This window comes from Hemitrygon akajei, chromosome 8 (genome assembly GCF_048418815.1).
Source record: "Hemitrygon akajei chromosome 8, sHemAka1.3, whole genome shotgun sequence".
NCBI lineage: Eukaryota > Metazoa > Chordata > Chondrichthyes > Myliobatiformes > Dasyatidae > Hemitrygon > Hemitrygon akajei.
Window position 1 is genome coordinate 176,981,145 of NC_133131.1, and position 14,581 is coordinate 176,995,725.

Genomic DNA, 14,581 nt, shown 5'->3' on the forward strand with positions numbered 1-14,581 from the left:
GCTGTGCTGCCCTGCCCGGTAATCCACTGACCTAACACTAGCCTAAAGACGCTTCCCAGGAGGAGGAACTGGCAAACCAGTTCAGCAGAAAAATTTGCAAGAACAGTCATGGTGATGGAAAGGCTATGATCAGTGAGATGATGACGATAGTCACAGGACAATTTACAATGACCAACTCACTAACTGACCCGGTATCCCTTTAAACTCTGGGAGGAAAGTGGAGTAACCTGGGGAAACCCACTCGGTCACAGGAAGAATGCACAAACAACCAACAGGACGCCAGAAACGAACTCCAAACTCTGACACCCCGAGCAGTAATAGTGTCACACTAACTGTTACGCTTCCGTGGCACCCCTCTGCATTCTGTTAGTGGCTCTCACCACTTTGTGCGCAAACAAAACTCCTTCTACACTTTATTTAAACTCTTCCAGAGACTGACTGCCTACTCTGTCTGTGCCCCTCACCTTGACAAACCTCTAACAGGTCTCCGCTCAACCCCTGCTGCTCCAGAGAAAACAGTGCAAGTTTATCCAGCCTCTCACTGTAGATCATATCCTCTCATCCTCTTCTGCACTCTCTCCAAAGCTCGACAACCTTTCTGTAATGGGGTGACCAGAACTGCACACAATACTTCAAGTGCAGCCTAACCAAAAATTTATATACATTTATACACATTACTGTCATACACAACATACAGTAATGTGACATCCTGATTCTTAAACGCGATGCTTCTATTGATCAAGACAAGCAAAGAATATAACACAGAAGCCAAGGATCCCACTGAACCTTAGAACAGAGAACGGTATACCGCAGTACAGGCACCCTTTGGCCCATTGTGTTCTGTTGACCAAGGTAAGAGTGGATCAGGAGAGGATGTTTCCTTTAGCAGGGAAGTCTAAAACTAGAGGGTATAACCTCAGAACAGAGATGAGGAGGATTTCTTTAGCCATAGCACTGTGAATCTGTGGAATTCATTGCCAAAGGCAGTTGTGGAAGCCAAGTCATTGAGTATATTTAAAACAATGGTTGATCGGTTCTTGATTAGTCAGGGTGTCAAAGCTTACAAGGACAAGACAGGAGAACAGGATTAAGAGGGATAATAAATCAGCCATGATGGAATGGTAGAGCAGACTCGAAGGGCCAAATGGCCTAATTCAGCTCCAATATTAATGGCCTAACAGATTCAATGAGATTACCCCTCATTCTTCGAAATTCCAGTCGGTAACAACCTTTTAACCTATTCTAAGATCAATCTAATCCTTCCCTCTGTCATAAACCCCATTTTCTATCATCCATGTGCCCATCTAAGAGTCTCTCAAATGTGCCTAATGAATCTGCCTCCTACACCCATCACAAGACACTGCCCAGGTTGAATAATGAGGGGACAGTGCTGTCATACAAGCTGCAGATCTGGCACCACCTCAGCGTGATGCAGACAGGACTGGAACTGGACGGTACCACTGCCAGGATGTTTACCTGCAGACGGGGCATCTCAGCCTGGTCGGCACACCGCAGCGCCTTCTGGTAACACTCTTCCAGCTCGGCGTACGGTCGCCCACACTCTTCTTTGGCCATTGCCACGTTCAGCCAGGTCTTACACTCCTATAACAGAGGACAAGAGGGTCTCCATCAGAAACAAACAATTCCCCTTCCCTCTGCATAAACGGATTCAGAAAACAATTAGCTTTACATGGAAACACACAGGGAAATGTGCCGTTTGCATCAACACAGTCTGGGGATGCGCTGGGGGCAGCTCACCAGTGTCACCGTGCGTCTGGCACGTCTGGGGCAGCTCACCAGTGTCACCGTGCGTCTGGCACGTCTGGGGCAGCTCACCAGTGTCACCGTGCGTCTGGCACGTCTGGGGCAGCTCACCAGTGTCACCGTGCGTCTGGCACGTCTGGGGCAGCTCACCAGTGTCACCGTGCGTCTGGCACGTCTGGGGGCAGCTCACCAGTGTCACCGTGCGTCTGGCACGTCTGGGGCCAGCTCACCAGTGCCACCGTGCGTCTGGCACGTCTGGGGCAGCTCACCAGTGCCACCGTGCGTCTGGCACGTCTGGGGCAGCTCACCAGTGCCACCGTGCGTCTGGCACGTCTGGGGGCAGCTCACCAGTGTCACCGTGCGTCTGGCACGTCTGGGGCAGCTCACCAGTGACACCGTGCGTCTGGCACGTCTGGGGGCAGCTCACCAGTGTCACCGTGCGTCTGGCACATCTGGGGCAGCTCACCAGTGTCACCGTGTGTCTGGCACGTCTGGGGCAGCTCACCAGTGACACCGTGCATCTGGCACGTCTGGGGCAGCTCACCAGTGTCACCGTGCGTCTGGCACGTCTAGGGGCAGCTCACCAGTGTCACTGTGCGTCTGGCACGTCTGGGGCAGCTCATCAGTGTCACTGTGCGTCTGGCACGTCTGGGGCAGCTCACCAGTGTCACCGTGCGTCTGGCACGTCCACAATTTACCAACCCAAACCACTTCTGCAGAAAAAATTGGCAAGAACAACCGTGGTCAAAACCATGATCACTATGTGATGCGACATGGCATGTAATGGTGATGATAGAGGTACAGTGAAAAACTTGTCTTGCCGACTATTCATATAGATTAGATCTTTACACAGTGCCTCGGGCAGTACAAAGTAAAACAGTAACAATGCAGAATAAAGTGCAACAGTTACAGAGTGTACAGTGCGGGTAAACAATAAGGTGCAGATCATAAAGTAGATTGTGTCCACTTTATCATACTGGGGACCATTCAATAGCCTGATAACAGCAGGGTGGAAGGGGAGAAAAGGATCAGCCATCACCAAGTGGGCCGATGGCCTAGTTCAGCTCCTGTGTCTTATGGTCTCATGCTCCTTCAGCCTGGAGGTTGGATTGCTAATTTCAAGAGCTTGAGAGCGGCTTCGAGCTTGGTGACGAAATCCGGGCCAGAGTGAGTCGCTGAGTGACAGTCTATGCCCTGAGCCTTTGCTGCAGCTGGGTCAAGTGTGAGGTATGATTAGACAATTTAAACACCGACCCAGATCAGAGCTCTCCTAAGGGTTCCTTTATGTTAAGCTCCCTAATAAGATCTGGGTTATTACACAACACCCAATCTAAGGCAGCCTTTCCCTGAGTAGGCTCAAGCACAATCTGCTCTAAAAAGCCATCCCGTAGGCATTCAACAAATTCCTTCTTATGGGATCCGACACTAACCTGATTTTCCCAATCCCCCTGTACAATGGTGTCATTACCCTTATCACATGCCTTTTCCAGCTCCCTTTGCAATCTCAACCCCACATCACGGCTACTATCTGAGGCCTATATATGATTCCCATAATGGTTTTTCACCCTTGCAGTTTCTTAGCTCCACCCACAAAGATTCAACATTCTCTGATCGCATGCCACTTTCTAAATATGTAATTCCATCTCTTACCACACCTATGCTCTACTGCCTGTCCTTTTGATAAAAAGTATATCCCTTGATGTTAAGTTTCCAACTACAGATTTCTTTCATCCACGACTCAGTGATGCCTACAACATATCGACCAATCTCTAATTGCGCCACAAGTTTGTCCACCGTATTATGAATGCTACACACATTTAAATACAGCATCTTCAGTCCTCCATTGCTCGCCCTTTTGAATTTTGCCTGTGCACAACTTAACTCTTTGCATTGTCTGCATTTGTACGCAATCATTGTCTTGTCCTTCCTTACATTCATGTTACATTGATCATCTACCTGTAAACCTGCTGGCTCACCCTCAACTCTATCATACTGGTTCCCATCCCCCTGCCATATCAGTTTAAACCACTCCCAACTGCTATTGTAAACTTGCCATATAAACCATATAACAATCACAGCACGGAAACAGACCATTCCGGCCCTCCTAGTCCGTGCCGAACTCTTAATCTCACCTAGTCCCACCTACCCGCACTCAGCCCATAACCCTCCACTCCTTTCCTGTCCATATACCTATCCAATTTTACCTTAAATGACACAACTGAACTGGCCTCTACTACTTCTACAGGAAGCTCATTCCACACAGCTATCACTCTCTGAGTAAAGAAATACCCCCTTGTGTTTCCCTTAAACTTTTGCCCCCTAACTCTCAAATCATGTCCTCTCGTTTGAATCTCCCCTACTCTCAATGGAAACAGCCTATTCATGTCAACTCTATCTATCCCTCTCAACATTTTAAATACCTCAATCAAATCCCCCCTCAACCTTCTACGCTCCAATGAATAGAGACCTAACTTGTTCAACCTTTCTCTGTAACTTAAGTGCTGAAACCCAGGTAACATCCTAGTAAATCGTCTCTGCACTCTCTCTAATTTATTGATATCTTTCCTATAATTCGGTGACCAGAACTATACACAATATTCCAAATTTGGCCTTACCAATGCCTTGTACAATTTTAACATTACATCCCAACTTCTGTACTCAATGCTCTGATTTATAAAGGCCAGCGTTCCAAAAGCCTTCTTCACCACCCTATCTACATGAGACTCCACCTTCAGGGAACTATGCACTGTTATTCCTAGATCTCTCTGTTCCACTGCATTCCTCAATGCCCTACCATTTACCCTGTATGTTCTATTTAGATTATTCCTGCCAAAATGTAGAACCTCACACTTCTCAGCATTAAACTCCATCTGCCAACGTTCAGCCCATTCTTCTAACCGGCATAAATCTCCCTGCAAGCTTTGAAAACCCACCTCATTATCCACAACACCTCCTACCTTAGTATCATCAGCATACTTACTAATCCAATTTACCACCCCATCATCCAGATCATTTATGTATATTACAAACAACATTGGGCCCAAAACAGATCCCTGAGGCACCCCGCTAGTCACCGGCCTCCATCCCGATAAACAATTATCCACCACTACTCTCTGGCATCTCCCATCTAGCCACTGTTGAATCCATTTTATTACTCCAGCATTAATACCTAACGACTGAACCTTCTTAACTAACCTTCCATGTGGAACTTTGTCAAAGGCCTTGCTGAAGTCCATATAGACTACATCCACTGCCTTACCCTTGTCAACATTCCTCGTAACTACTTCAAAAAATTCAATAAGGTTTGTCAAACATGACCTTCCACGCACAAATCCATGCTGGCTACTCCTAATCAGATCCTGTCTATCCAGATAATTATAAATACTATCTCTAAGAATACTTTCCATTAATTTACCCACCACTGATGTCAAACTGACAGGTCTATAATTGTCAGGCTTACTTCTAGAACCCTTTTTAAACAATGGAACCACATGAGCAATACGCCAATCCTCCGGCACAATCCCCGTTTCTAATGACATCTGAAAGATCTCCGTCAGAGCTCCTGCTATCTCTACACAAACTTCCCTCAAGGTCCTCTGGGGATTATCCGGTCAGGACCCGGAGATTTATCCACTTTTAAATTTCTTAAAAGCGCCAGTACTTCCACCTCTTTAATTGTCATAGGTTCCATAACTTCCTTACTTGTTTCCCACACCACACCTTCTCCTTAGTGAATACCGAAGAGAAGAAATCGTTCAAAATCTCTCCCATCTCCCTCGGCTCCACACATAGCTGACCACCCTGATTCTCTAAGGGACCAATTTTATCCCTCACTATCCTCTTGCTTTTAATATAACTGTAGAAGCCTTTCGGATTTACTTCCACCTTATTTGCCAAACCAAACTCGTAACTTTTTAGCTTTTCTAATCTCTTTCTTAAGTTTCCTTTTACATTCTTTATATTCCTCGAGCAATTCCTTTACTCCATGCTGCCTATATCTATTGTAGACATCCCTCTTTTTTCGAACCAAGTTTCTAATATCCCTTGAAAACCATGGCGCTTTCAAACCTTTAACCTTTCCTTTCAACCGAACAGGAACATAAAGATTCTGTACCCTCATAATTTCACCCTTAAATGACCTCCATTTCTCTATTACATCCTTCCCATAAAACAACTTGACCCAATCCACTCTCTCTAAATCCCTGCGCATCTCCTCAAAGTTAGCCTTTCTCCAATCAAAAATCTCAACTCTAGGTCCAGTCCTGTCCTTCTCCATAATTATATTGAAGCTAATGCTATTGTGATCACTGGACCCGAAGTGCTCCCCAACACATACATCTGTCAGCTGACCTATCGCATTCCCTAACAGGAGATCCAACACTGCCCCTTCTCTAGTCGGTACTTCTATGTATTGTTGCAAAAAACTATCCTGCACACATTTCAGAAACTCTAAACCATCCAGCCCTTTTACAGAATGAGCTTCCCAATCTATGTGTGGAAAATTAAAATCTCCCACAATCACCACCTTGTGTTTACTACAAATATCTGCTATCTCCTTACACATTTGCTCTTCCAACTCACGCTCCCCATTAGGTGGCCTATAATACACTCCTATCAGTGTTACTACACCTTTCCCATTCCTCAATTCCACCCAAATAGCCTCCATAGAGGAGCTCTGTAATCTATCCTTCCAAAGCACCGCCATAAGATTTTCTCGGACAAGCAATGCAACACCTCCTCCTCTGGCCCCTCCTACTCTATCACACCTGAAGCAACTAAATCCAGGAATATTTAGTTGCCAATCACACCCTTCCTGCAACCATGTTTCACTAATAGCTACAACATCATAATTCCAGGTATCAATCCACACTTTAAGCTCATCCACCTTTCTTACAATGCTCCTAGCATTAAAATAGATACATTTAAGATACTCTCCACCTCCTCCTCTCTTTTCATCCCTAGCAATGCATTCAAATTTATTATCCTTTTCTTTCTTCTCCCCTACAACTTCGGGCTGAGCGCATCCCTTCTCCATCACCTGCCTTTCCTCCCTCACACACTGTCTACTTACTTGCTCTACTGGTGAACTAACCTCCTCTCTCATAGTTTCCTCAAATTGATTTCCGCCCCCCCATCTTACTAGTTTAAAGTCTGCCCTGTAGCCTTAGCAAACCTCCCCGCTAGGATATTGGTCCCCCCAGGATTCAAGTGTAATCCGTCCTTGAATCCTTAATAGAAGGGCAATATTCTTGCCCACAAGAATATTGGTCTCCCTCGGATTCAAGTGCAACCCATTCCATTTGCTCAGGTCCCACTTGCCCAGAAGAGGTTCAAATTATCTAGAAATCTGAATGCCTGCCTGCTGCTCCAATTCTTCAGCCACCTCATTCTATTCCTATCCTCACTGTCACTTGGCACAGGCGGTAATCCTGAGATAACTACCTTTCAGGTCCTGCTTCTCATTCTCATTCTCATTCTATTCCTATCCTCACTGTCATGTGGTACAGGCGGTAATCCTGAGATAACTACCTTTCAGGTCCTGCTTCTCATTCTCATTCTCATTCTATTCCTATCCTCACTGTCATGTGGTACAGGCGGTAATCCTGAGATAACTACCTTTCAGGTCCTGCTTCTCATTCTCATTCTCATTCTATTCCTATCCTCACTGTCACGTGGTACAGGCGGTAATCCTGAGATAACTACCTTTCAGGTCCTGCTTCTCATTCTCATTCTATTCCTATCCTCACTGTCACGTGGTACAGGCGGTAATCCTGAGATAACTACCTTTCAGGTCCTGCTTCTCATTCTCATTCTCATTCTATTCCTATCCTCACTGTCATGTGGTACAGGCGGTAATCCTGAGATAACTACCTTTCAGGTCCTGCTTCTCATTCTCATTCTCATTCTATTCCTATCCTCACTGTCATGTGGTACAGGCGGTAATCCTGAGATAACTACCTTTCAGGTCCTGCTTCTCATTCTCATTCTCATTCTATTCCTATCCTCACTGTCATGTGGTACAGGCAGCAATCCTGAGATAACTACCTTTCAGGTCCTGCTTCTCAGCTTCCTTCCTAACTCCCTGTATTCTGTTTTCAGGACCTCCTCCCTTTTCCTTCCTACATCGCTGGTACCAATATGTACCACGACCTCTGGCTGCTCACTCTCCCTTTCCAGGATATTGTGGACACGTCCAGAATCATCACAGACCCTGGTATCTGGGAGGCAAACTACCATCTGTGTGTCCTTTTCACATCAACAGAATCGCCCATTTGTCCCCTGACTAGAGTCCTCTGTTACTGATGCCATCTCTTCTGAGATGGGTTCCCTACCCTTCTGAGCCACAGGGCCAGACTCAGTGCCAGATGCACAGTTGCTGTTGCATCCCAAAGGCAGGTTGCTACATCCCAACGGTACTCAAAATGGAGTACTTATTGTCGAGGGGCAGCCACATAGGTGCTCTCCACTTTCTGACATTCTCCCTTCCTTCTCCTGACAGTCACTCATTTATCTGTCTCCTGTAGCCTTGGGGTGACTACCTTCCTGTGACTCCTGTCTATCAAATCCTCACTTTCTCCAATAAGCTGAAGGTCATTGAGCTGCAGCTCCAGTTCCTTAACACGATCTCTAAGGAGCTGCATCTTGATGCGCCTGGTGTCCACCGGGGAGGCTGGGAGTCTCCTGGAAATCCCACATCCGACACCCAGAACAGTTAATTTGCAGTGCCGATGAAGGCTCTCAGCCTGAAACGTTGCCTGTATTCATTTCTATAGATGTTGTTTGAACCTGCAGGCATTTTGTGTGAATTGCAAAGACAAACTAGCCTTCACCACCATCAACATCAGACACAGACACTCTCTCACATCAATTCAACAGGGAAATAAGCTAATTTCAGTCGTCTCTGGTGCAGAGTACCATGCTCTGTGACCTGAGTGTATCCTCCAGCTTAGAAGCCTTCACACTGCCTGGGGTAGCTGAATCAATGCTTCACCACGAGCTTTCTGCTGCAAGTTCGGGCTCAGACACTATTTCATACCGACAACTCCGCCTGTCCCGCACGCCACCTGCTCCAAACGTGCACGGTGATGCCCCTGACCGGACACAAAACCTCACCTCCTTCGGGTTTCCTGTCCGCAGACCCAGTTCAGCCTGGTAATGTTTCAGAGCCTGTTCGTGGTCATCAAGGTCAGAAAACGTGGTCGCTAGTGAGACGTGTATAACCGCCAGCTCCCGGTCTGGTTTCCCCAGCTGCTCTGCATATCTCAGCTGACGGAGGAAGGGGAGAGGGGAGAATGAATGCACACTGGGATGAGTGAGAGATTTCCATCAGCTGCTGTAACAGAACTATTATTCTATTAAAGATTAGCTTTACATGTCACGTACATTGAAACATGCAGTGGAAAGCATCATTTTGTATCAATGACCCACACAGTCCGAGGATGTGCTGTGGACAGCCTATGAGAGTTGTTGTGCTTCCGGTGCCAACACTGCATGCCCACAACTCACTAACGCTGACATCTTTTGGAGTGAGGCAGGAAACCAGAGCACCTGGAGGAAACCCACGTGATGAAGGGGCATCTCTTTACAGAAAGCGTAGGGAATTGAACCTTAATCGCTGATCGTGGACACTTTTAGGCTTTACTCTAGCCACTAATACAGGCAGGACATACAAGTTCAAGCATATTCGGATCATAGAAAAGTACAATAGAGAAACAGGCCGCTCAGCTCATCTTGTCTATGCCAAACCATTTAAGCTGGCTAGTCCCATCGACCAGCACCTGGACCATAACCCTCCATGTACCCATCCAAACTTCTCTTAAAACGTTGAATTCAAGCTCACTTGCACTGGCAGCTCATCCCACAGCCTCACGACCCTCTGAGTGAAGTTTTCCCTCATGATCCCCTTAAACATTTCATGTTTCACCTTTAACCCATGATCTCTAGCTGTAGTTCCACCCAACTTCATTGGAAAAAGCCCACTTGCATTTCCCTCAATTTTGTATCCCACTATCGAATCTCCTACATTCCAAGGAACCTATTGAAACTTTCCATATAACTCAGGTCCTCCAGACCCAGCAACATCCTTGTAAATTTTCTCTGAACTCTTTCAAACTTATTTACACCTTTCCTGTAGGTAGGTGACCAACACTGCACACAATCCTCCAAATTAGGCATCACCAGCTTCTTATACAACCTCAACATAACATCCAATCTCCTGCTCTCAATTATGAAGGCCAATGTGCCAAAGCTTTCTTTATGACCCTATCTCCTTTCAATGAATGATGTTCCTGAACTCCCAGATCCCTTTGTTCTACCACACTCCTCAGTGCCCTGCAGTTCACTGTGTAAGACCGACCCGGGTTGGTCCTACTGAAGTGTAGCACTTCACACTTGTCTGCATTAACTTCAATCTGCCCTTTTTCAGCTAATTTTTCCAGCTGGGTTGAAAAGTGGCAGATGGAATTTAATATCTACAGTCAAGTGTGAGGTCAGCGGTCAGAAAGTTAAATCAAACTAAATTTATTATCAAGTACGTATATGTCACCATATACTACCTTGAGGTTCACAGAAAAATAAAACAATAGAATTAACAAAAACTATACAGTAGCAAAAACTGACAAGCAACCACTGTGCAAAAATGCAAATAGAAAATAGTAATACTGTCAACACGAGTTGTCAGAAGCCCTTGAAGTGAGCCTGTAGGTTGTGGAATCAGTTCAGAGACAAGGAGAGTGAAGATACCCCTCTGGTTCAGGAGCCTGAGAATACAGGGAGCTCAGTATGCAAGTCTGTAGACCCCTCACCACTGCAGCACAGGAAACAGGACAGACAATACAAGTTGTGTATGCAGAGCCCTTAGCATTGTCAGTGATCTCTCCCATCTGTCCATGATCGCTTTGACCCCTTGTATCAGGTCCCGTAGCATTAGGACAGGAAACAGCTTCATCCCTGCCACCGCACCAGAAGTGTTATACTGTTCACTTTTTAAACATGTCATAAACAAACCTGATTACTCTTTACCTTACTTGTGGATAGGGTGGTGAAGAAAGCTTTTGGTATGTTGGCCTTTATAAATCAGAGCATTGACTATAGGAGTTGGGATGTAATGTTAAAATTGTACGAGGCATTGGTGAGGCCAAATTTGGAGTATTGTGTACAGTTCCGGTCACCAAATTATAGGAAAGATATCAACAAAATAGAGAGAGCACAGAAGAGATTTACTAGAATGTTACCTGGGTTTCAGCACCTAAGTTACAGAGAAAGGTTGAACAAGTTAGGTCTTTATTCTTTGGAGCGTAGAAGGTTGAGGGGGGGACTTGATAGAGGTATTTAAAATTATGAGGGGGATAGATACAGTTGACGTGGATAGGCTTTTTCCATTGAGAGTAGGGGAGATTCAAACAAAAGGACATGAGTTGAGAGTTAAGGGGCAAAAGTTTAAGGGTAACACGAGGGGGAATTTCTTTATTCAGAGAGTGGTAGCTGTGTGGAACGAGCTTCCAGAAGGAGTGGTAGAGGCAGGTTCAATATTGTCATTTAAAAAAAATGGATAGGTATATGGACAGGAAAGGAGTGGAGGGTTATGGACTGAGTGCAGGTCGGTGGGACTAGGTGAGAGTAAGCGTTCGGCACGGTCTAGAAGGGCCGAGATGGCCTGTTTCTGTGCTGTAATTGTTATATGGTTAAATGGTTATGTAATATTACTTCATATCTTTTGTGTGTGTATTGTGTACTTTGGTCCGAAGTAACGTTGTTTCATTTGGCAGCTTACATGCACACAATTGAATGACAATAAACTGAACTTGAACTTGATAAGAGCAGAAGATTATGGTACAATGTCATTTAAAAAATGCGAGGGCAACCAACAATCTGCAGGAAGAGCTCAGTGGGTCAGGCAGCATCTGTGAAAGGAACTGTCAATGGTCAAATCCCTGCAATGTTACAGAACAGTGGTTAAGGTGATTGGAGGAAAGCTTGGCTGCGTGGAATGCACTGCTGGGGTCGTGCTAGAGCTGGATACTCCAGGGGCATTAAAGGAACTCTTAGATAGGCACATGGATGATAGAAGAATGGAGAGCTATGTGAGAGGGAAGGGTTAGATTGAAACACCGTGGGCTGAAGGCCCTGTACTGGGCTGTAATGTTCTGTGTTTGTTTTCACAGCCGGAGTACTCTGTACCACTTCAGTCGCCTCACTATAGGAAGGACGTGATGTGCCAGGGATTAGTTATGAGAAGAGATTGGACAGCGTGAAGGTGGTGTGTGGGAGGAGAGAACCTGAGATGTATATTAAATGGTGAGGGGCACAGCTACGGTAGGTACACCCTGTGGCAGAGGTACTCAAAACTAAAGCACACAACTTTAGGACAAGAGGCAGAAGGCTCGAGAGAATCTGAGGGGAATCCTCCCTGAGAGGCTTTTGGAATTTGGGACAAGGACTACCCACCCTTTCCCAAGCAAAGGCAGAGACTGGCAGAACAAGAGATTCTGCAGATGCTGGAAATCCAGACCCAGAGGAAGGCAGCAGGCCAGGCAGCATCTATGTTGAGGAACAAAGAGGCCGACACACTTCATATTTAAGTAGCTGGATGAGCGCGTGAATCAGCAAGGCAGAGAAAAGAACAGCACCACTACTATGAGTTTTGTGTAGGTAGGCATTTGATGGTCAGCTCAGGAATGGTGGGCCGAAGGGCCCGTTTCTGTGCTGAATAGCTTTATGACAGCACAGCACAAGAACAGGCCCTTCAGCCCACGAGGTCTGTGCTAACCATGATGCCAATTTAAACTGCACATCTGCTTGCACAGACCCCATGTCCCTCCATTCCCTACCCATTCATGAGAGTCTGTTTAGGGTGAATAGGTTCAGACTTTATACCCTGGAGTGTAGGAGAATGATATTTGATAGAAGAATACAAAATTATGAGGGGCATAGACAGGGTAAATGGGCTTTTTCCATTGAGATTATGTGGAATGACAAGAGGTAGGAGTCATGGGTTAAGGGTGAAAGATGAATTATTAAAAAGAAACATGATGAGGAACCTCTTTGCTCAGAGGGCGGTGAGAGCTGCTAGCACAAGTGGATTGATTTCAACATTTAAAAGAAGTTTGGATAGGAGAGATATGGAGGGCTATGGTCCAGATACAAGTAAATGGGATGAGGCAGAATAACAGTTCGGCACAGCAGAAGGGACAAAGTGCCTATTTCTGCGCTCTATGACATACCTCCCAGGCTCAGACAGAGTGAAGCTCCCTCCAGACCGTCCCGTAACACACTCCTCAAGTCAGACACCTCCACACCATCCCAGGGTCAGACACAGAGTGAAACTCCCTCCACACTGTCCCATCACACACTCCCGGGGTCAGACACAGGATGAAGCTCCCTTCACTTACAACCAGGACCAGGACAGTGTCATGTTCTGTAATTCTAAATGCCTCTTAAACAATGCACCACCAGCCCTAGCAATCTGTTTTAGGAACCTATCACTGTTGGTGTAAAAACAAAAATTGCCCCATAAATCCGCTTCAAATCCCCTCTCACCTTCCCCAGTTATTTGGCATTTACAGGGTGATGTTGCCCAAGGACTGGTTAGTGGACAGGAACAAAGATTTGGAATAAGTATTGTTTCTGAGTTGGGAGGGGGGATTTCTCCATCTGTACTGGGAACATGCGGAATAATCCCCAGGCCACCAGTAATCCAAAGCTGGGTGACGGAGTAGATAACGCGGAAGACACACAACACCACCTCTGCAGTGGCCATGCTCTCATGAGGTACAGGAGCCCGGGGTCCCTCACCCCCAGGTTGAAGAACAGCTATTACCCCACATCAGATTTCTGAACCAGTGAAGGTAACTTCACTCACCTCAACTCTGAACAGATTCACTTTCAATGAGTCTACAACTCATGCCCTCAATATTATAATTTTGTGCTTCCTTTTTTGTACTTGCACAATTTGTTGTCTTTTTCACGCTGGTTATTTGTCCATTTTTGTGTGCGGTTTCCCGGTGATTCTATTGTTTCTTTGTAGTTACTGTGAATGTCCACAAGAGGTGGGACTGACGGGACCTTGGACCCCACTATGCACAATGAGGGCAGCCAAGCTTTCCTACATTAAACTAAACATGTTTACGAGTTATGAGGAGGATGCAAAGAGCCTCAAAGAAAACTTGGATATTGATTTTGTGTGTAATGTGAAATAATGTGGAGAGAGAGTAAAATCCACTGGCTCTCCACTCAGCCTTGGATCATCTGGACAACAGCAGGCTGCTGTTTATTGACGACAGCTTAGCATTCAACACAATCTTATCCTCAGTACTGACCAACAAGCTCCAACACCTGGGCCTCTGTACCTCCATCTGCAACTTCCTCACCCTGGGGCCACAGACTGTGTGGATCGGAAGCAACACCTCCTTGATGACAATCAGCACTGGCACACCTCAACAAAATAACACCTTAGCCCACTCCTCTACTCTCTCTACACCCACGACTGTGCGGCCAGGCACAGCTCCAACACCATCTACAAATTTGCAGATGAAACAACTGCTGTTGGCAGAATCTCAGGAATAACACAGATCAGCTGGTCGAGTGGTGTTGCAGCAGCAACTTTGCACTCAGTGTCAGTAAGACCAAGGAATTGATTGTGGAATTCACGAAAGGGAAGTCTAGGGAACACACACCGGTCCTCAATGAGGGATCAGCAGTGGAAAGGGTGAGCAGTTTCGAGTTGCTGGGTGTCAACATCTGAGGATCTATCCTGGGCCCAATATACTGATGCAGTAACAAAAAAGGCATGAAAGGGGTTTGAGGAGATTTGGTTTGT

At 46.0% G+C, this 14,581-nt stretch overlaps 1 protein-coding gene across 1 annotated transcript in view; it reads right to left on the reverse strand.

Moving 5' to 3' along the window:
* The window catches only part of LOC140732478 (tonsoku-like protein), a 109,688-nt gene that overhangs the window by 58,976 nt on the left and 36,131 nt on the right, over nt 1-14,581 (reverse strand). The window contains 2 exon segments of the mRNA XM_073055189.1: nt 1,477-1,602; nt 8,878-9,030. Coding sequence (XP_072911290.1) covers nt 1,477-1,602; nt 8,878-9,030 — 279 coding nt within the window.